Source organism: Monodelphis domestica, chromosome 7, assembly GCF_027887165.1.
Source record: "Monodelphis domestica isolate mMonDom1 chromosome 7, mMonDom1.pri, whole genome shotgun sequence".
Lineage (NCBI taxonomy): Eukaryota > Metazoa > Chordata > Mammalia > Didelphimorphia > Didelphidae > Monodelphis > Monodelphis domestica.
Window position 1 is genome coordinate 85,801,874 of NC_077233.1, and position 20,983 is coordinate 85,822,856.

The following is a 20,983-nucleotide window of genomic DNA, read 5'->3' on the forward strand; positions in this document are numbered from 1 at the left end:
GCCAGTTTCATCTCCTTTTACCTTCTTGGGTTTGAGGGAAGAGTAAAGTCTAATATAGATTTTTAAAGTATGAATAAGAACTTGGAATGTTTGTAGACAGAGGAAATAGAGCCTGTAGGTAAGGAGAGTGGAAGATGAAGGTGGGAGAATTATAGAAGGGGCAAATGCATTGAATAAATGGGTAGGACTCTAATCAAGGACACAAATAAAAAAGTTGGTTTTGTCTGTGATTCTGTAATACAGCATTACTGATTAGAACACATTCTCACACTCTGCAGATAAGGCCATATTATTTGAGAACAAGAATTTTCTTCAAAGACAAACAAAGCCTAGAAAAATTGACCAATTAAAATAAATAATTAAAGATATGCCTACTAGCAAGAGATAATCCAAAGTGACTGTTTGACAAAATGTAAACAAAAATTGTTTTTATTTATAATTGATATTCTGTATTAGTGATATTTGTAACAGGGTAGATATAGAACTGGCCTCAAAGCCTGGAATACTTGAATTCAATTCTTTCTAGATAACTCTTTATAACCATGGATAGAGGATGTTTCCTCATATGAGAGTCCCTAATGAGTGACATCTTAGGTCCAGTTCCTATCACTATAATATATATTTTGTAATATATATGTGGGGTTTTCCTTAATGGACTTCCCTGACCAGCAGGGTCCCACAAGGGAAGGGGCTCACCTTTGTGATGGGACCCGAGGAGAGGTAGGAACCGAGAACCAGGGTGGAAATGAAAGACACAGACAAGTCAGTGGTTGGATAGGGCAGGCAACCCTATGATTTTCCTTAAGGCGGAAAATGAGGATAATGGAGTACAAGGTGGTTGAGGAGATTAAGATAGAGATTGCAGGCCGAGATGGTTACAGCCTCGGGGAAGGAGAAGGTCAAGAAGAGAGAGACATAGTCATTGAGGAGCCCAGTGGGGCTCCATGGAAGGGAGAAAGGCCAAGAGGAAGTTCATGGGATTGCCTCTGAATTTATTCATGTCCTGCTTGGGCGGTACTCCCAAGGACGTAGTAACCACATCACAAAGTATAGACAATTAAGATTGGGTGGCAAGGTAGAGGGAACACCTTTGGGCGTGTACATTGCAAACCGCGCTTTCCGGGGGAATTGACTCCAAGCATGCTAATGAGTTTGTCTTAGCCAAGGGCCACATGGCCAGTTCAAGGTTACATTCACAAGCCTCATTGGTATGACCTTATGCTTGGAGACACAGTAATCATACAGTCATCTATATTTCATAGATGTGAATATGCTTGGGATGCTACAATATACGTGCATGTGTGTATTGAGAATATTTATTTTCATATATAAAAAGTGAGTTTAATATTTGGCTTAAAATACATATTATGATAAACATAAAAAAGGTAAATAAAGGATTCTAAAATATGTTCCTGTTTACTAATAGAAGGGCATTTTAAAAAATTCTAAATTTAATGAGAGGGAGAGATGGAGAGGAAGAAGGAGGGGGGGGAGAGAGAGAGAGAATGAACGAGAACTGGATTATATGTGAAAATGAACATTGTCATTACATATAGCTTGTTTATGAAGGCCATTTTACATAGATGAGAAAGGATTATAGTTTTAAAAGAAGGGAAAACAGAAAAGACATTGGCAGTCCCAAGTATTAAAATTCCCCAGGCTATAATAAAAAGGGGAAAATATGAGAATTAACATTTGGTAAAGTAAATATGACTCATTTCAGTTACTAGTTTCATTGTGGAAATAGAGGTAAAAATTTAAGGTGGTCATTTCTTTTAAGCAATGTCATTAGTAGGAAAATGGTAAAAAAAAAACCCTAAATATAAATTGAGAAATTAAAAAGTAAATGTGTCAAAGTTTGGATTTTTCCATTAAGAAATGAATTGAGATAAAGTACTTACTTTAGTGACAGGAAAGATCAAAATATAAACTCAGAAGAGAATAACAGTGGCAAAAAAAAGTGAGAGATTTCAGGCCCTAAAAGAACTTGAATCATTTGAATAGAAGTTAAAAAATGGCACAATAAAAGAAATGATAGAATCAACAATTTGGAAACTGGAATGAGCCAAAGGGAAATGGAGGCCAAAAAAACTACTGATGAAAACAACTTCCTAAAAACTAGAATGGGCCAAATAGAAAGGGAAACAAAAAGGCTCAAGGAAGAAAAATAATGTCCTAAAAATTAGAATTAAGGCATTAGGAAACAATAAGACAAAATAAGAATTAAAAAAAGTAGAAGAAAACTTGAAATTCTTCACTGGAAAAACAATTTCACAAGAAAATAGATCTAAGAGAGACAATATAAAGAATCATCAGAATGTCTCGAAGCTGTTATAAAAAAAAAAAGATGTTGGATACCATATTACAAAAATTTTATCAGGGACAATTGCCTTGATATCCTCAAACAGGAAAGGAAAATAGAAGTTGAAAGAATCTATTGATTGCCTCCTGAAAGAGACCCTAATAGAAAACATTCCAGGACCATTAGAGTAAAATTTAAAAACTTCCAAACCAAGGAAAAAGCACTTACAGGCTGGCAGAAGCAAACAATTCAGATATTGTGGAGCTATAGTCAGAATTACACAATACCTGACAGCTTCTATATTAAAGGACCAGAAGGTATGGAATGTAATATTCTAAAACGCAAAAGGATCTAGATCTACAACCAAGAATCACATATCTAGTGAAACAGCATAATTTTCGAGGGGGGAAAAGTGATGTTTAATAAAATAGAAAAATTCCAGGTATTCTTGACAAAAAATCTAGAGCTGGAAAGAACATTTGATAGGCACATTCACCACTCAAGAGTGAACAGAAAACTGAAGGGCTTCAATAACATTGAATTAATACATTCATACCTAGGAAGGTGATAAATAAGATACTTAAGATATTGGTGACATTTGAGATAATTAAGGTACTTAAAGTATTCAAGATACCTAAAATATTTAATATACTTAAGAACTTTATCATTATTAAAATAATAAAAAGGAGTATGCATAAAAAGAAAGATGGAAGTAAATGGAATAGGATGCTTTAACATCTCCCCCTCCTGCCCAAAAAATCAAGGGATGAGAAAGAGGATATGAGAAAAGGAGAGATAGAAGGGGTTAATTATCTCACAAAAAGAGACATCTATGTCAGTACAGTGGAGAAGATGAGCAAGTGTGATGGACAATATTGAACTCTACCCTCATCAGAATTAGCTCAACGTGGGAATAACACACACACTCAACTAGCTATAGATACCTACTTTACCCTATAAAAAAGTAGGAGGGAAGGGGGAGGGATAAGAGGAGTTGGAGTGGAAGGAGATGGACAAGAAGGAGAGTGAATTGAGGGAGACATTGATCAGAAGAAAAAAAGTTGTGAACAAGGAAAGATTGAAAGGGGAGAGAGAAGGGAGAGAGACAGACAGACAGACAGACAGACAGACAGTCAGACAGTCAGACAGACACATAGTTAGTAATCATAACTGTTAATGAGTTGAACTCGCCCATAAAATGGCAAATGTAAAGGATAATTTTAGCATTGTGACTTGAAATCTAAATTAATTGGTCGCCATGGGATAGTCCAAATATTAAAATACCCAAGTCAGCTGGAAATTATGGTGATTTTAATTAATATAGAGAGAAGGAATTAAGGAGAAGAGAGAGGGAGAGGAAAGAGTTAATTTAAACTGCTCCAGCTCAGGCTGAGCCAGCCAGGAGTTAAAGGCCTTAGCCAAAGGGGACTCCCCTGAGCCAAGGGAAAGGGAAGTCAGTTTTATCACTTACCATGGAAGCCGTCTGAGGGAGCTCTTCCAGGCTGAGTTCCAGGATCAAACTGGTGACCAGGCTGCTCACAGGAAGTGATTAGCCAGATCCACCTCTCCAAGGAAAGAGGGTGTTTTTTGAGAGACGAAAAATCCCAAATATATAGACCTTTTACCCTTGTGTCTTCTCCTCTAAACTTTCATATCTACCAATCACATCAAAGACTTTCTCCAGCACTGCCCATACTTTTAGTTCTCATCTTCTTTGATTAGATTTTTGAGTTACTTAACACTTATTTGTTAAGTTCACCTTTTGTTAGTTACTTGACCTTTTTTTTAATTAATTTAACCTTTATAGTTACTTAACTCCTTTTTGTATTAATATCTAAAAATAGACTTAGCTTAACATTCTAGTTTCACTATAAGGTGAGAACTAAGTACTTTCATTGTTCAATCAGGAGATTACAACTTTATCTTCCCCTAAAGTAAGGTTTAAGTAGGGTGGAGTAATGTAAAGTTTCCAAGACATTCCTGATCAAGTATTTCCATTGTTACAATCAGGAAATGGCTAAATCAAATCTTCTAAAATATGGTCTGAGTAGGGTGGAGTAGTTTTAAAATTCACACAAAGGATAGCAGGGTGGATTAAAAACCAAAATCCTACAATATGCTGTGTACAAAGAATATATTTAAGACAGGGAGACACAAACAGAGTTAAAGTAAGGGGGCTTGAGCAGAATCTATTATGCTTCAGCTAAAGTAAAAAATTCAGAGTTAGCAATCATGATCTCAGACAAAGCAAATAAATAAGAAAGAAACTAAGTAGGGAAATAAAACTTTAGAAATGTTAGATATGAGAGATCTCTGGAGAAAATTGAATAGGAATAGAAAGGAAAATACATTTTCCTCAGCAGTACAAAAAAGTGACTGCCTTAAAGTAGCTCACAATCTAATGGAGGAGACAACAAACAAACATACATACAAAGTAAGCTGTATATAGAATGAACAGGGAAGACACTAGAATTAAGGAGAGTTGGAAAAAGGCCTCCTATAAAAGATGAGATTTTAGTTGGGACTGAAAAGAAAGTTAGGAAAGCCAATAGGCAGGGTTGAGGAGGGAGAGCATTTCAGGCATTGAGGACAGTGGAGAAGATGTCCAGAGCTGAGAGATACAGTGTCATGTTGTGGGTAGTACCCTGGAAGCCAGTCTCACTGGATAAAAGAGTACATGTCCAGGGATAAGCTGTAAGAAGACTGGAAAGTCAAGAGGAGGATAGGTTATGAAGAGCTTTGAATGTCAAACAGAGCATTTTATGTTTGATTCTCCAGGCCACTGTGGTTTATTGATATAACAGTTAAAATTTAGTTTCTCTGCTAAAAGTATTATATTTTTATGAGATTTATTAAAGATTAAGAAATAAAGAAAATACAAAATAAGAAAAGCATGTACCTAGGCCCAGAGCCCATTCACAAGCACTTACTCTACATCTTGCCTGCTAGGTAGAGAGCCGTGTGTGCTTAGAAGCGGAAGCATAGAGAGAGGGCTGAAATAGTCGGAGAGTCGGTTTAAATACAAATTGTGTTCTCGCACTCAGGTGAGAACTCAGGACAATTATAGGGCATTCTGGGAACTACAAAGGACTTCTGGGAATTGAAGTCTGGGCTTCAAATCTCCATTTTACAATTCCCCAGTTTGATCGTTATTGGGAAAGATTTCCCCAAAAAGGATCATGAAAACATAATCAACTTAAACATTATAATAATTTGAGGATAAGAGGAAAAAAAGAACAAAACCAATAATTGTTAGACGCATTGACAAAAAAAACAGTTAGGGGGTAGTCCCCTTTGGCATGAAAGTATACATACAAATAAATGTTCAATCAACCACACCCAAAGTTCATTCTTGATCTTCTTGTGCAGCTTGTGGTCTGGAGGCATCTTCATGGTGTCTTCTCCAAACAGTTCAGTTTCTGGATTTGGAGAGGTAGCATGTTTCTTAACCTAAAATTCTTCTCAAAAGGAATTTAAATTTTGCAATTTAAAATAATAATATTTTTACATTCCCCCCTTGAAGAGGGTAATTGAAAAACACAGGATCACTTAGGGATGCATGGCTGAGTTATGAGGTATATGAATCAATTGGCAAGAGAAATTAAAAAGACATCAGAAAAATCCAAATAAAAAAGATAATTCCTAGATGAAAATATAGACTATCAAAGTCTTATGTGTAAAAATTCTAAGTAAAGGAAAAGTAAATCTGTAACAGGTCCTTGAATCAGGACCCAATTAAAATGATCTAAGCAATGATGCATTTACCCAGTCAGTAGCCAGGACTACAGAAAGTTTGCCATACTATGAAAGACAGAAAAGGGACTAGATTATAGGAGTCAGGTAAGGAGCCAAGTTTGGGATACTCATCTGTAAGTATTTTCACAAAGAGTGTGGATACAAGGAAGGCCTACGTCCTAACATATGTTAAGCGTCACCACCTTGAGTCTTCACGCTAGGTTCAAGTCCTTTGTATTGGCTTAGAAGTATATCAATTCTTCCTTCCTGGATTAGTTTCTTTGGCCCTGTGCAATGACTCTTGTATATCTTGTCCTGGAATCAGACGGACTCGTTAAACAAAGTCCCATAATTTTTTTAAACAATTAGTGGCATCATTTTTACAGTCTCAAGTTTTGGGGGCATGCATTGACATTATAGCAAATGTATTTTAAACTTATATTACTGCAAAATCAAAAAGTTAAAGAAAATCTTAATACTGGTGACATGTGCTTCAAATATAAAAAGGAGAGAAAAATAAAAAACTGAAATAGTATATTGCACATGCAAGAAAATATAATAAAAGAGTTAAAAAATTCAAAAATGTAGCTTATAATCATTGACACACTGTGTCAGCTAAGAAAATATAGAATACAAGGCTTTCTCACCAAAAATGAGATCCATTTCCTCTTCATATCTGGCCATGATCCACTGTGAGTACAAGTAAATGAATTTCACCAGGTAACAGTTTTTTTTTTTAAAATAAAGAACAGTAGTACAAATATGTACGTGTAAATATCCCCAAAATTCTCAATAGTCCAGCTAATTACAATAACAAACAAACCCACTCTCATATTTCACATAATTTGTTATATGTCATTTTTAAAAGCCTATGTACTGATGGATATTTGTCACAATTTTTACAAACGTACCAAATCTTTCAACCTTAGTAAACATATTTTTAAACAAAGTAAAATTTATTTTGGGTCTAGAACATCATCAATAAATCTAGATATCATTCTGGTGGAAGTAAAGTAGTGAACTAAAGAGTTATAAATGAGAGATGCTCCCCCTTTTGGGGGGGGGGAGCCATTCAGGGATACTATATGCCCTGGGATGAACTTCCCAGCTTCCATTCACATTTTTATAAATGCGGGAGTTGGGATTATAATTGTATTTCACTTCAGCTATAAAATGGGCCTTACCTCGTATTAGGGGCAGGCAAAATGACCAGAGATTGTTAAGAAAAATTCTAAAAATCATGTCTAAAGAACCCTTAAAATCAATTTGAGATATTTAGCTCATTAAAATTTCCAAAGGTTGTTGTAGCAATTTTCTGATGGAGTCCATCTATCTTCTATGTGACAATTTACAAAGTCAAAAAATAGAAAAGCTGTTTTTATATGGGCCTACTCAATAATGTTTATTCAGTATGCTTATAGGGGAAAAGCAACAGAATATAACAGTAGTTAGACCCCAGTACATTAAACTGATTCAGTGTAACAGAATAGTATTGAATGCACTAATATGTGAACTTAAAATCACAAAGTTAAACTTTAAATAAAGCAATCAGCAAAATGTAATAGAATACAGAGATTTTTATAAAACATTGGAGTCCAAAAAGCCTTAAAAATAAAACCTCCAGTCTCTTTAAAGTTCTTTGGATTTTTTTATCCATTTAGGTGCCTATTGTCAGAAGGCAAAAGATTGGTAAGGGCTAGGCAATGGGGGTTAAATGACCTGCCCAGGGCCACACCGCCAGGAAGTGTCTGAGGCCAGATTTTAACCAAGGATCTCCCGTCTCCAGGTCTGGCTCTTAATTCACCAAGCAGCAGATCTGCCTCCCCATAGTGAGGCTTGGTTTTTGGAATCTCAAAGTTTGCCAAAGATTTGCAGGGAGTTGAATTTTTCCCCTGACCCTCAGGTGAAATAAATAAAAGGATCAATGCAGTCAAAAATATCCTTTTAAAGTAGCCATGCTTTAAGTTCTTGTTTGCAAAAGTCTCTTCCTTTTCTTTCTCCTCCCCTGTGATCTCCTGCCTCCAGTCTACATGGAGGCTAATTGTAGCCTAAAGAAAAAATCACCCCCGTTTTTTACCAGCCAGTTTTTTGATCCTGAAGAAATTGGGTCTGCTACCAGCAGCCTGGGTAATCAGCTGGGCCAGGTGAGCAAGAGAGAGACCACCGGGGTGGGCAGGGCCAGGACCAGGTCTCAAGCGGATGGCTGCAGGCAGGAATGCAGGCAAACAGGGCTGGGAGCTGGGAGCCTAGAGCCGGGAGTGAGATGAGTCAAGAGGCTTGCTAAAAAGAATGGAGACACTTGGCTTAAAAAAATCTAGGCAGTAGTTGAACTAAGTAACAGTAGAGAAAATATTTAGAAGAGAAAAAATTTAGAAGATTGAGGATATTTCATCACAACCAACGTGGTTAGCCAAAATTTTAAAATTAAAATTAGTTTTTCTACTAAAAGAGTTATATTTTTAGAGGTTTATTAAAGATTAAGAAATAAAGAAAATACAAAATAAGAGGAGCATGTGCCTAGGCCCAGAGCCCTTTCACAAGCACTTACTCTACATCTTGCCTGCTAGGTAGAGAGAGCCGTGTGTGCTTAGAAGCGGAAGCATAGAGAGAGGGCTGAAATAGTTGGAGAGTCAGTTTAAATACAAATTGTGTTCTCGCACTCAGGTGAGAACTCAGGATGATTATAGGGCATTCTGGGAACTACAAAGGACTTCTGGGAATTGAAGTCTGGGCTTCAAATCTCCATTTTACATTGAGTAGGGCGGGGAAGGGTTGAGGGGGACATGATTAGACTTGCTTTTTAGGAAAGCCACTTTGTTGGCAAAATGGAGTGAGGAGAAACTTGAGTTGGGTAAATTTCACTAGCGATGTGTTATTGCAATAATCCCGGTGTGAGATGATGAGGGTCTACACCAGTGTCAGAGAAGGGAAGAGAGATGCTGCAAAGAACAAATTGACAAGCCTTGATGAAAGATTGGCTATTGAGGGAGGGGAAGATAGTGAGGAGTGTATGATGACACCTATGTTGAGACTCTGAGAGAATGAGAGGATGGTGGTATCAGCTAGTATGATAAGAAAGATAGGAGGAGAGGGTTTAGGGCAGGGGTCCCCAAACTTTTTACACAGGGGGCCAGTTCATTGTCCCTCAGACTGTTGGAGGGCCAGACTATAAAACCTAACACTAACCCATACTGGGCAGTAGTATACATAGTGTGGAATCCCCTTCCCCCAGATCACCGCTCACCGTGCTGACGTCTTCCATTGTGCAGCCACATAATCCTTTGCGTGGCTCCTCATTCTCATTTAGTTACTCTCAGAACAAGGAGTCACGCAAAGGATGTCACCGGAAGTAGTACTGTATGTGAGTGACGCCTTTGCGGCACTGCCATATACAGTCCTCCTCCCATTGACCACCAATGAAAGAGGTATCCCTTCCTGAAGTGCAGTCGGGGCCGGATACATGGCCTTAGGGGGCTGCAGGTGGCCCTCAGCCATAGTTTGGGGACCCCTGGTTTACAGAGAAAGATAATGAGATTTTGTACTTTATAATTGTTTAATTGAAGATATCTACTGGATATCTATTTTGAGATGTCTAAAAGACAACTGAAGATGCAGAATTGGAGATAGACTAGGACAGGACAGGTAGGTTTGATAGTCATCTGCATAGATGGTAATTAAGTTCCAGGGAACTGAGGAAACCACCAAGTGAAATTTTATATATATATATATGTATGTGTATGTATATGTATATGTATATGTATATGTATATGTATATGTATATATGTATATATATATATGTATATATACATAAAGAGAGAGAGAGAGAGAGAGAGAGAGAGAGAGAGAGAGAGAGAGAAAGAGAGAAGAGAGAACATTGATGACTAGAGGACGTGACCAGGAAGATAATATAACAGAGGAATATTCAGATAGGTAAGGAGCAGAACCAGGAGAGAGTGTTGTCCTCAAAACATGGAGAGGAGAGTTTTAAAGAGAGAATGAGCAACTCTGGATCAATTGAACCTGCAGAGAGTTGATGAGAATGAGGTTTAAAGAGTCACTGAATTTATTCTCTATCTCCCCTATCATCTGTTCAAAACTTTCTTCTCTTTCCTAAAAGCATGTAAAGCACTCTTCTCCACAGTCTCTCCCCTCTCCATTCTTTTCTCTACCCACATACCCAAGTGATATTCCTAAAGTATCAGTTACTCAAACCATGATAATTAACTGCTAAAGAAATTACATTGATTCTCATTGCCTCTAGGATAAAATACTTTTTTATGTCCTAATATCCTAAAATGACATTTAAAGCCTTTTTAACTGTGACTCCAACTTACATTTCTAGGCTTATTGCATATTACTCCTAATCCTGCATTCTGTGTTCCAGTCTGATGCTATTCTTCATAGAGGACATTTTGTCTTCTAACCTCATATCTTTGCACAGACTGTCACTTTTTCAGGAAGCACAACTTGATTTTCTTGATTGCCATTGTTTTCCCCCTGGAAATTGATTTCTTTATATTTTGCATTTTGTTTTCTATGTATGTATTGTTTCTCCCAATAAAATGTAAGCACTCTGAGAGCAGGAACTGTTTCATTTTTGTGCCTTCCCTATTGTAGGTGTTTAATAACTGCTTATTGAATGAATGAATGAGAAATTGTCATCATTTGCCTTTTAAAATATATTTTCTTATTTATCAGGGATTGCTTTGGTATAGTTGAAGTATGCTTATTCCCTTGAAAACAGGAAGGTAAAATAGAGAAGTTTTTGAGCATGTTTCTAATTCTAGGATTCGTTTTCATTGGATCCTTTTCTAATTAAATGTGTATTTTACAGTTCCAACTTTGAGATATTCTTTAATGATGACACTGTAACTCAGAGTTTACTTGAATTGTGCAAATAATGAATATCTAAGTATTAATTAATTAATTAATTAATTTGGTATATGGAAGAATTGGATAGAACTAATTCCAGTAGCACATTTGTAGATGTGGGTTAATATAAATCCAATCAATAAAATCTCTGCAGTTGTAAAAACTTTGTAGAAAAGTAAGGAAAGAATTGCTGAAAGGTGGTGTGGGGAAATGTGTAGAACCTATTGGTTTTCTGTAGGGGGATAAAATTATAGGGAGATGTCAAATATTCTACTACTTGGAGTTTTGGATTTTGAAGATAGGAAACTCTCTAGCTAGTCCTAGAAACTCCTGTACTGTGTTTTTAGGTTCCATTATAGAACTTCACCTAATGTTGATACTATTAAAAAATATTTAATAAGTATGTGTCATATGGATTTTTTGATGTTTTATTCTGTCTTCAAAATAAAGCTTGTTTATGGTTTTTAAAAAATATCAGTTGATCCCTGATTTTGCTCTCTCACATCGCTTGCAGCGTAAGAATCCCTCTGCTCCCCTTATAACAAAGAAAAAATAGTTCAGCAAAAATGACAGCTGCAGGAACTGTCTGATACTACTGTAATGTAGTTTATTTTAAGATATGAATAACCCAAATATTGCCAGCATTGTTTAACATGGTTAAAGTGGTACTTTGGAGGAAACATACTTAGCTTGATACAATGTGAAATGGTTACCAGTAATTATGATATGTAATACTTAAGTAATAAGATCCAGAACTTTACCATTTTAACCATCCTTTTCTCATTTGATTCTTGAAACAGTCAATAAATATTTATTAAGTGCCTACTATGTGCTAAGTACTGTGCTACGTTCTGGGGATACAAATACAAATGAAAAGATAGAGCTTGTTCTCATGGAGTGTAAGGGGAAGGTGACACAGAAAGCAGAAGAGCAAAGGGAACTTTATGGTTAAGGAGGAATGATTTACTGATGGATAAGAAGCAGCTATTTGTAGACCAGGGGTTCTAAACCTTTTTTGTATAATTTGCTCCTCCTCAAAAGAATGTTTTAAAATACATGAAGTAAAATATATAGGATTATATAAAAAAAAAACAATTTTGTTGAAATAAAATTACCACAATATATTTTTTAAACACCCAAGTTCACAGACCCCAGGTTGAGAATCCCTGGACTAGACTGCCCAAAATTGAAGTCAGGTCTTCATTGGGGTTCAACAAAAATATCAACTTGGTTGGGATTGAGCAAGGGCTATAAAATGGCTTATTTTATAAAAAAAAACAAACAAAACAAAGCTTTACAGACTGACTGTATTTCTAGAATAATTTTACAGTTACTCCCTTTTATATACACACCTTTGCAGAACTCATTGCTGTTTCTGAATTCCTTTCTTAGGTTTTTGTGCCCAGAATATGCTTCTTTTTTTCATTTCTACTTCTTAGTGTCTCCTAACTTTCTTCAAAGCTCAGTTCAGAATTGAACTCCTATTTAAAACATGTCCTGATTCCCATAGTTATTTTAATTAAATATTTCTTTTACTCTTTAGTTATTAGGGTTCTTCATATGCAAATTTATATTTTGTTTCTTTACATGTTGTATCCCTAACTAAAATGTAAACTGCTTGAAAGTGAGGATCATTATTACTTTTATTTTTGATCATTGTATTCCTATTGCCTCACACAATATCCTACGTATAACAGGTACTTAATATGTGCTTATTGAATTGGATTTTCATCAATTTTGTTCAAATTTATGTAAACTACTCCCACCATATTACCTGAATCTACCAAGCTAATGTCTCCAATAGGGTTTTCTGAAACCATTGTTTCACATATTGTACGTTAGTGATCACTGATTGCTTTGCTAAATGTTCATATACCATACCATTAATTAAATGTTTTAGAATTTTCGTAGAATTTGAGAGTCAAGGCAAAAGTTTGAGGGCTTCTTTGTTTTCTTGTTTCGATTCAAATATCATTTCACCGATTAGTCCTTGTGCCCTACTTGTCATCTTTGAAAGATCACTACTGGCCATTCAGCTGTGGCAATTCTGCCAAATCATTTAGGTCCTAGGAATAGCTGTTGGCTATGTCCTGCTTTCATCTCCTTATCTTGAATGTAGTTCACTATTAACAGGTTTTATTTTGATCTAATCCTAAAGTCATTTTCCATGCCCAAGACAAAAAGAATCAAACTAAGAATGGTGCTGTTCTATCCTTTTGCCATCTGTTATCACTGTATCATGCTCTCAAGCAGTAGTGTTTCATGTGCTTCGATCAAGCAATCAGCAAACTTTATTAAAAGCCAGGCATAGTAGTAGATAAGAGAAACATAGTTGTAAAAAAAAAATTAAGCACTCTTTTCCCTTCAGGGACTGACATTCTCATTGGGGATATTTGATGTATTCCTAGACACATCTAGAATAACTACAAAATAAAAACAACTGTTTTAGGATCCAGGAGACAACATATGACAAATTTGAAATCTCCTTTAAGGGGAGATAGAAGTTTCAGAATGCAAGGTGAAGAGGAGCATTCTAGAAATAAGGGCTGGGCAAAAGCATGGAGGAGGAGATAAAATATTATGTAGGGGAAATTACATTTAGACTCTTTATCTGGAAGGCAATTTTGAAGGGATAGAATTTGTGATTAGCTGGGAAAATAGACTAAAATTAGATTCTTAAGTTAACAGTAATTTACTGTATGCTAGGCACTGTTGTAAGCACTGGAGATACAAAGAAATGGAAAGATAAGCCCTCCCCGAAAGGGGGTTGAATTCTAATAGGGGAAGTAACATGTAAACAATTAAGCAGTGTTAAGGGTAAAATTAGGGTTGTTGACTGGATATATTATTTTAGTGATTGCTAGGGATTAAAATTCAATCCCAATAAAATACTCATCAGTTTGGGATTTTTATGTTGGTTTAATTACAATAGTAGGAAGAAATTAAGAAGGAGAGAGGAAAGGGAATTGGACTGCTCTGGCAAGCCAGAAAGGAGTTGGAGGGAAAGGAGGAAAGGAGGAATCAGTCACCTTACCGCCAAGCCAAAAGTGCCAAAACCCGCGAAGAACACCACCAAACTCAGAAAAAGCCCAACATCTCTTCGAGAGAGAGGGTGGAGAGAGGAAGTGATGCAAAATATATAGACTGTTCTTTCTATCACTTTCTGCATCTCACATGTACCAATGGTAGCTTAAGCTTGACTTAGGACAGCCCAGGGGGTCTGTCAGTTGTTTCTGATTTGTCACTTGCTAGTACATGTAAGTCATAGGCCATCCTCCTCACAGTTAATCTTTAAGTGGGGGTGTATGCATTCCCGGTTGCTAGAATTTCTAAAGACTAATCAGGGTGGAGAAAATCTAAAATTCACAGTAGATAAAATATGTATATGGAGTACATGGAAGGAAGTCTGAGAGGGAAGACCACAAAAGGTCATGTTGAACTAAATCTTGAGGTAAGTCCAGGAAACAAAGAAAGTTGGGGGAAGTTGGTCATGGAAGGGTTAGAGCATTCCAAAGCTGGGGGATAGCTAGAACAAAAGCACAAAGATTGGACAATGCAAGAGAATTTATTTAATTTTTTAATTTTTATTTTTTTTAAAACCCTTACCTTCCATCTTAGAATCAATACTGTGTACTGGTTCCACGGCAAAAGAGCAGTAAGGGCTAGGCAATGGGTGTAAAATGACTTGCGTCATTTCATCCCAGTCAAGCGACTGGGAAGTGTCTGAGGTCAGATTTGAACCTAGGACCTCCTGTCTCTAGACCTGGTCCTCAATCCCCTGAGCTACCCAGATGCCCCCTGCAAGAGAATTTAGTAAGAGGGAAAGAAAGGAAAAATGGGGCAGAGACAATTTTCTAGTCTAGATGTTCTTATACAGTTTGTATGATGATGTTGTGAAGATAGAACCCTTACGAATTTTTGATATCTTGCATGTGACTACTTCTGTTCGTGACTACAGTGGAGTGAGAGTTTAGAGCTTGTGAGTCTTCTTTTAACCTTTGTTCTTGACATTCATTGTTAATTTTATAAGAACAAGCTTTGCTTATGCATTCATCTTCTATCTTTTCTTCACATTTTAAAAATTAAACTTGGTTTAAAAATTAAACTTGATTTGTTTGGCCTTAATTCAATAGGACCCTGTGGGCTTCATATTTCAATAAAGTATAATTAGAGGTTGACAAAATTAGAGTCTAAAGGGACCTCTGAGATCATTGGGTCTGATCTCCTCGTTTGACTGTTGACATTGAGGCTGAAATAGCTTAAATGATTTGCTCAAGATTGTACACTTGGTAAGTGCAAAAGGCAAGAATGAAACCCAGCTTCTTTAACTCCACGTCCAGCATTTTTTCTAAAAGTTACCAGAGATATTTCACTATAAAATGTCCACTTTGGCTAAATTGAGTTGTTTATGCACTAATTTTAAAGTTCAAAATAGGAATTAAGATGTGAAAGAAACCTAAAATAATTTTTTTTAAGATCTCTTTTTCTATCACATAGTCAATGGAATTTAGCCATTTGTTTCCCTGGGCTCAAACTGTGGGTGATCAAAACAGTTCTGAAAAATGAAACTCAGAATAACGGTTCTATCATTGCAGATATATTATCTTTTGTGCTGTAGATATGTTTCTGAAAAAATATATACAAATTAAATTCTTATAAATTGAATCCAGTTTTAAATACATTAGAGAAATTCTATATAGCACAGTGGAATAACTAGATTGCCAAGTCCTGTTGTTTATTCTCGTAACATTTCCTGTATCCCCTTTTCTCCCTATGACACTGGCACCACCATCATAGTGTAGACTCTCATCACCTTATATTGGGACTGTTGTGATAGCCTACTGGTTGGTTTCCCTACTCCAAGCCATCCTTCACTCAGTAGTCAATGATAATGTAAGTCTAACCCTGTTAACTGTTTAATCAATTCCAGCGGCTCCCTATTACCTCTAGGATAAAATATCAAGTCCATCAAAACCTAGGTCTTTCCTAACTTTCTAGTCTGGTAATATTTTACTCCCCTCTGTACACTCTGCTAGTCAGTGACACTGGCCTTCTTGCTTTCTCAAACACTACTCTGTATTTTCACTGGCTTTCCCACACTATACCTGAAACTCTCCTAGATCATCTCTACTGTGGCTTCCCCGGCTTTTTTCAAGTTTCACCTTAAGTTCAAGCAAGAAACCTTTCTCAGTTGGTTTTCATTTTAGTGCCTTCCCTGTGAGATGGTCTCTTTATCTTGTATCGGTCTTATTTGTACAGAGTTGCTTGCAGGTTGTCTTCTCCAGGAGACTGAGATTCTTGGGAGCAGGTACTGTTCTCATCATTCTTTTTATTGCAAGCACTTAGCATAATACCTGGTACTTGGTAGGTGCTGTTTCATAAGTGCTTGTTGACTAACAAATAATAAGGAATTCACTTTATTGTTGTATTCTAGATGCTGGATCTGGGGTGGAGGAAGTGGAATTTAACTGGGATGAATATCTAGAAGATACAGGATCCATAGCAGCTCCACATGGGTCCTTTAAACATGTAAGTCATTGCTTTATTGACTTTTTCCTATATGTCCATTTCCCCCTGGATTAATGTATAAGACCTATAAATAAGGAGATTTTAAATTTAAGTTAGGTCAAGGTAAACTTCCTGAGTGTCCATATTTTATTAAGAATGTGTATAATCTATAATGACCTATTTTCCTCTTCATTTTCACCAGATTAGTCAATTGACTCAGTAACCTTTTATGTATTTTACAGTCTTTGTATCATCATATTCAGAAGCCTATGTATAAAATGAGCAAAACCATAGTGTTCTTTATATATTCATTTGAATTGATAAAGCTTACAGTGTACTACAGCATCATTGGGCTTAGAACTACCATAGACTTGAGATCATCTGGCTTACCTCCCTCATTTTGCAGATGACTTCACTGAAGATAGGAGGGGCAGAGTGGTTTGTTTGATGTCCTTAGCTAGTGAATTCTGAGCTGGATTCGAACCAGAGTCCCCTGTCTGTTGAATTTGGTGCTATTTTCAGTGCTCCAATCATTTCTTAGTGGGTCCTCTATCTTGGGGACAGCAACCCTTTAGGTAGCAGTGATGAGGGAGTAGGAGAAGGAGCCAGTTTCTAACAGTCAGTTCATTGTGCTTCATCTTATTAAGAAGAAACATTTGATTGTCTCATTGCTTCTTGCTTACAGTAAGAATACATACCTATCTTATTGGCTCATACCAATGGCCTTTTGTCTATTAAATATGACATTAAAGGAGAATCACAAATTAATCTCAGAAGTTTAGGTATATATGTGCATGACTTAATTAGTTATAAATATATCTAGACTGAACTTGATGTCTGCAAACTTGTTTAAAAATATTTTGATAGATATTTTAGTATAAATTATTTTCTTTTATAATCCTATGTTCTATCAGTTTATGCATTTTAAAACATTATCCTGAAAAAGGGTTATTAAATCCTATTTGCCAAGACTATCAGGTGAGTCCATGACATAACCACAAAAAGGTTTGTATAAACCCCTGATACAGACCTTTTTTTCAGCCAATGTTCATCCTGGATATCCTGCTTAACTTAAAGTAATAAATTCTGTGAAAAACAATATTCTTATCTGGAGTGAGGGTAGCAAATGGTGTTTCTTTTAAATATCAGAATATATCTACTTTTTCTCATGCTGAGATTTGGTAAACAAAACAGTGACCATATTATTTATATCATGTTTTTAATAAATTTTTATTATATTCTTTTAGTCTTTTGTTTTGCAGTCTGAAGTTCTTGTTTTTAATATATTTTCATATAGACTTGCCCTCTTCTGGGCTTTTTCTCACTGTTTTGTTTATATTAACATACATACAAAATATATATCCTTTTTGGAATTTTCTTATTAAAATTGCATATTCCAAGGGCATATGTGATTTAGTTTTGTGTCTCATCAGTTAATAAAGCAGTTGAGCCCCCCCTAGTGGCTATCTGAACTTACACTTATTTTAATTAGTTGGGTTCATGAGAAAGAAGCAAATATAAAAAGCTTAATTATTCTTTTATACTTACATAGAATGTGTTCAAATGCATCATGTGAATATCACATATGAGTATATGTGATAGTAGAAATAACGTATATGATAGAAATATTTGTTTCAGCTCATTTTCTAGCAATACTTGATGAAGTCAAATTTTAAAAATTTATTGAGGAACAAAATGGATTGAATAGTTGCCAGTATATACTAACCAGCTATAAGGATTTTATCTCTATTCATCTAGTTATCTAGCTAACACCTGATTTTTCGAAGGATCTGGTCTTACTAGCTGAGGAAACTTGGGTAGATGATTTAACTTTTCTGAACTTAATGCACAAATGCTTGACATATTGAGTAATAGGAGACAATTAGGAAACTCATAGGGTCTACAAAAGTTTAGTGATTTACATACTTAGTAGAAATAAGGTTTCTGTAATCATATCCTCCTGTGGGTAAAATATTTCATTTTTCTGAAAGTATTACCACTCCTGTTTTGATCTACTTACAGAATGTTAGGATTTTAATTTTTGTTCTGTTTTTTATAACATTTTGTTTAAGGCTTATATGTTTAAAGACTTTTTTTGGAAAGGAAATATTATTCATAAGAATATTTTTGTCTGCCATGGATGGTTTGATGGTTATTGAGTTTTCTCATTCAGGTGGACACAAGTCTCCAGAATGGATTTGCTCCTGGCATGAAACTAGAGGTTGCAGTAAAATCTGACCATGAAATTTACTGGGTTGCTACCATCATCACCACATGTGGGCAGTTACTCTTGTTGCGTTATGATGGCTATGGAGAGGACCGAAAGGCAGATTTCTGGTGTGATATCAGGACAGCTGATTTACACTCCATAGGTTGGTGTGAGCAGAATAAGAAGATTCTCAAAGCACCTGAAGGTAATAGAAAATTCCCTGTAGGATGCAATAGTATTTTAGCAAAACTGTGGCTCTCTGGGACTTCTGGAAGCTCAGGTCTGGTTAAGAGTTTTCCAGATAAATATTAAAAGGCCACAACAGTTTCTTTTTAAAAACCATTTTGAAAGAAAATATTTTTAAAATATATAATTTCCCCCTTATTTTTATTAAGCATATAATATTAGATGCTACTTAACCTTTTCTCAGGGTCATAATTAGGGACATCCATTGTATTCTTTGGTAATATAGTGAGTGCCTTTGGGGCATGTTATGTTGATTGCTCCTACACTAATGGCTCTCAATTGCTGTGCTTTGGGGCCTTTTATGTTTTGTTTGTGGTTCCTGTAGAATTCCTAGCTATTATTTCTCAGTTCTTTCCTCCCTTGTGATTTCATGCTTCGAATCTAATTTTTGTGTTTCTTAAACCAAATTGTTAATCTTGCCCAAACTGCCCATGTAATAAGATTAAATAGTAGGTTTTTACTGAGGTCCTCAAGCTGTTTCCTTCTAGGAAAAATTGTGACATCTATTTAGACTTCCCAAAGGCTTCTTTACTTTATGATTTTTTTTTAGTATTATTGGCATAGGTAAGATTGCTGAATACCTACTGGTATTTGCCCACTACCATTATTTACTTAACCTCTTTTAGTCTCAGTTTCATTATCTTTAAAATAATTAAGTTAGACTAGATAGATTCTGATATCTTCCAGCCCTTGATCTTTGGTTCCAAGATAAATAGTATTATTTGTAAATAAATGTAGGAGGAGCACTTTACTGGAAGGAAGAAATCAAAGCTTACAAGTCAAAATTAGAAATATAAAGACAAGTAAAATGAATTCTAATACTTCTAAATAATTCTTTACTTACATTTAAAATGTAGGCTATAACTATCCTTTGACTGCCATGTTCCAGGGGATTTATTATTCCCTATTTTACTTCTGTATCCTGATAGTCACCAAGTCCTTGAATTTCTTAACTCAAAATCTCATAAATCATTCCTTTCTTTTGACTTCCAATCTTTTAACCCCTCAGTTCTCTTCTAGGACATCATCCTTGTACTAGCTAGTCTCTCCTTTTTGCCCCATCTTGACCCCTTTGTAACAGATCAAATCTACATTGTCCTCGCTTGAATCCCTAGCTCCCTTATCATATTTCCAATTATGCATTGGCAAGCCTTGGATCACTCCCACCATTTATTACCTTTTCTCCTTCACATGAGCGAAAGGTGGAGGAAATCATAGGGTTGTTCTGACTGAGACCACTTCAAATTTATTGTATAACTTCAATTAGACCCTAAGTAGTGTTGGGCAATTTTTCTGTACTTTTCCATATAGAACTATCACACTGTCCACAGTGCTTCTTCCAAACCTTTTCATTTCTCCTCAGAGTTCCTGTGGCTCCTCTTCTCCCCTCTCTCAGCTGAGAATGTTGCCGCATGTTTTACAGAAAAAAATTGAGGCAGTTTGCCATGAGCTGCTTCTTCTTCATCTTTTATCACTCTGGTGCCTTCTGCCACTCTATCCTCCTTCCCCTCTGATGAAGTGGCTTGACTTCTTACCATAGTGAATCTCTCTACCTGTTTAAATGATCCTGTTCCATCCTGTATCCATCAGATTGCTCATTGTCATCCATACTGTCAGTTATTTTATATCTCATCTTGTTTACTGGTTTATTCTCTGCTGCCTACAGATATACCGTGTCCTGTTCTGAAAACTTCCCTCAATTTATGTTTTCAATCTATCACCCTTTATATCTTCTGCTCTTTGTAGCTGAACTCCAAAAAGCTATCTACCTTAGGTACTTCTCCTTTCTCCTCTTCTGTTCTCTTCTTAATCTTTTATAATCCAGCTTCTTGACCTTGTCTTTCCAGAAAAACTGCTTTCTCCAAAATGACCATTGATATCTTAGTTGCCAAATCCAAAGGCCTTTTCTCAGTCATCATTCTCCTGCACCTCACTTGGTACTTTTGATTACTCTTTTCTTCTTGATATTTTCTTCTCCCCAGGTTTTCAGGATATCACTCTCTCCTAGTTCTTTTTTTCTATCTAATTATTACTTTTGTCTCCTTTCTGGATCCATTTCCAGATTATATTCTCTTACTGTAGGAGTTTCATTTTCCTCTGTATTACTTCAC

At 35.9% G+C, this 20,983-nt stretch overlaps 1 protein-coding gene across 5 annotated transcripts in view; it reads left to right on the forward strand.

Annotated features, from left to right (window-relative positions):
• SFMBT1 (Scm like with four mbt domains 1) overlaps positions 1–20,983 on the forward strand; it is a 197,890-nt gene that overhangs the window by 118,116 nt on the left and 58,791 nt on the right. For all 5 annotated transcript variants that reach the window (XM_056804891.1, XM_056804894.1, XM_056804893.1 and 2 more), the window contains exons 3-4: positions 16,344–16,438; positions 18,591–18,831. In XM_056804891.1, the coding sequence (XP_056660869.1) occupies positions 16,344–16,438; positions 18,591–18,831 (336 nt within the window). The remainder of the gene's footprint in view (positions 1–16,343; positions 16,439–18,590; positions 18,832–20,983) is intronic.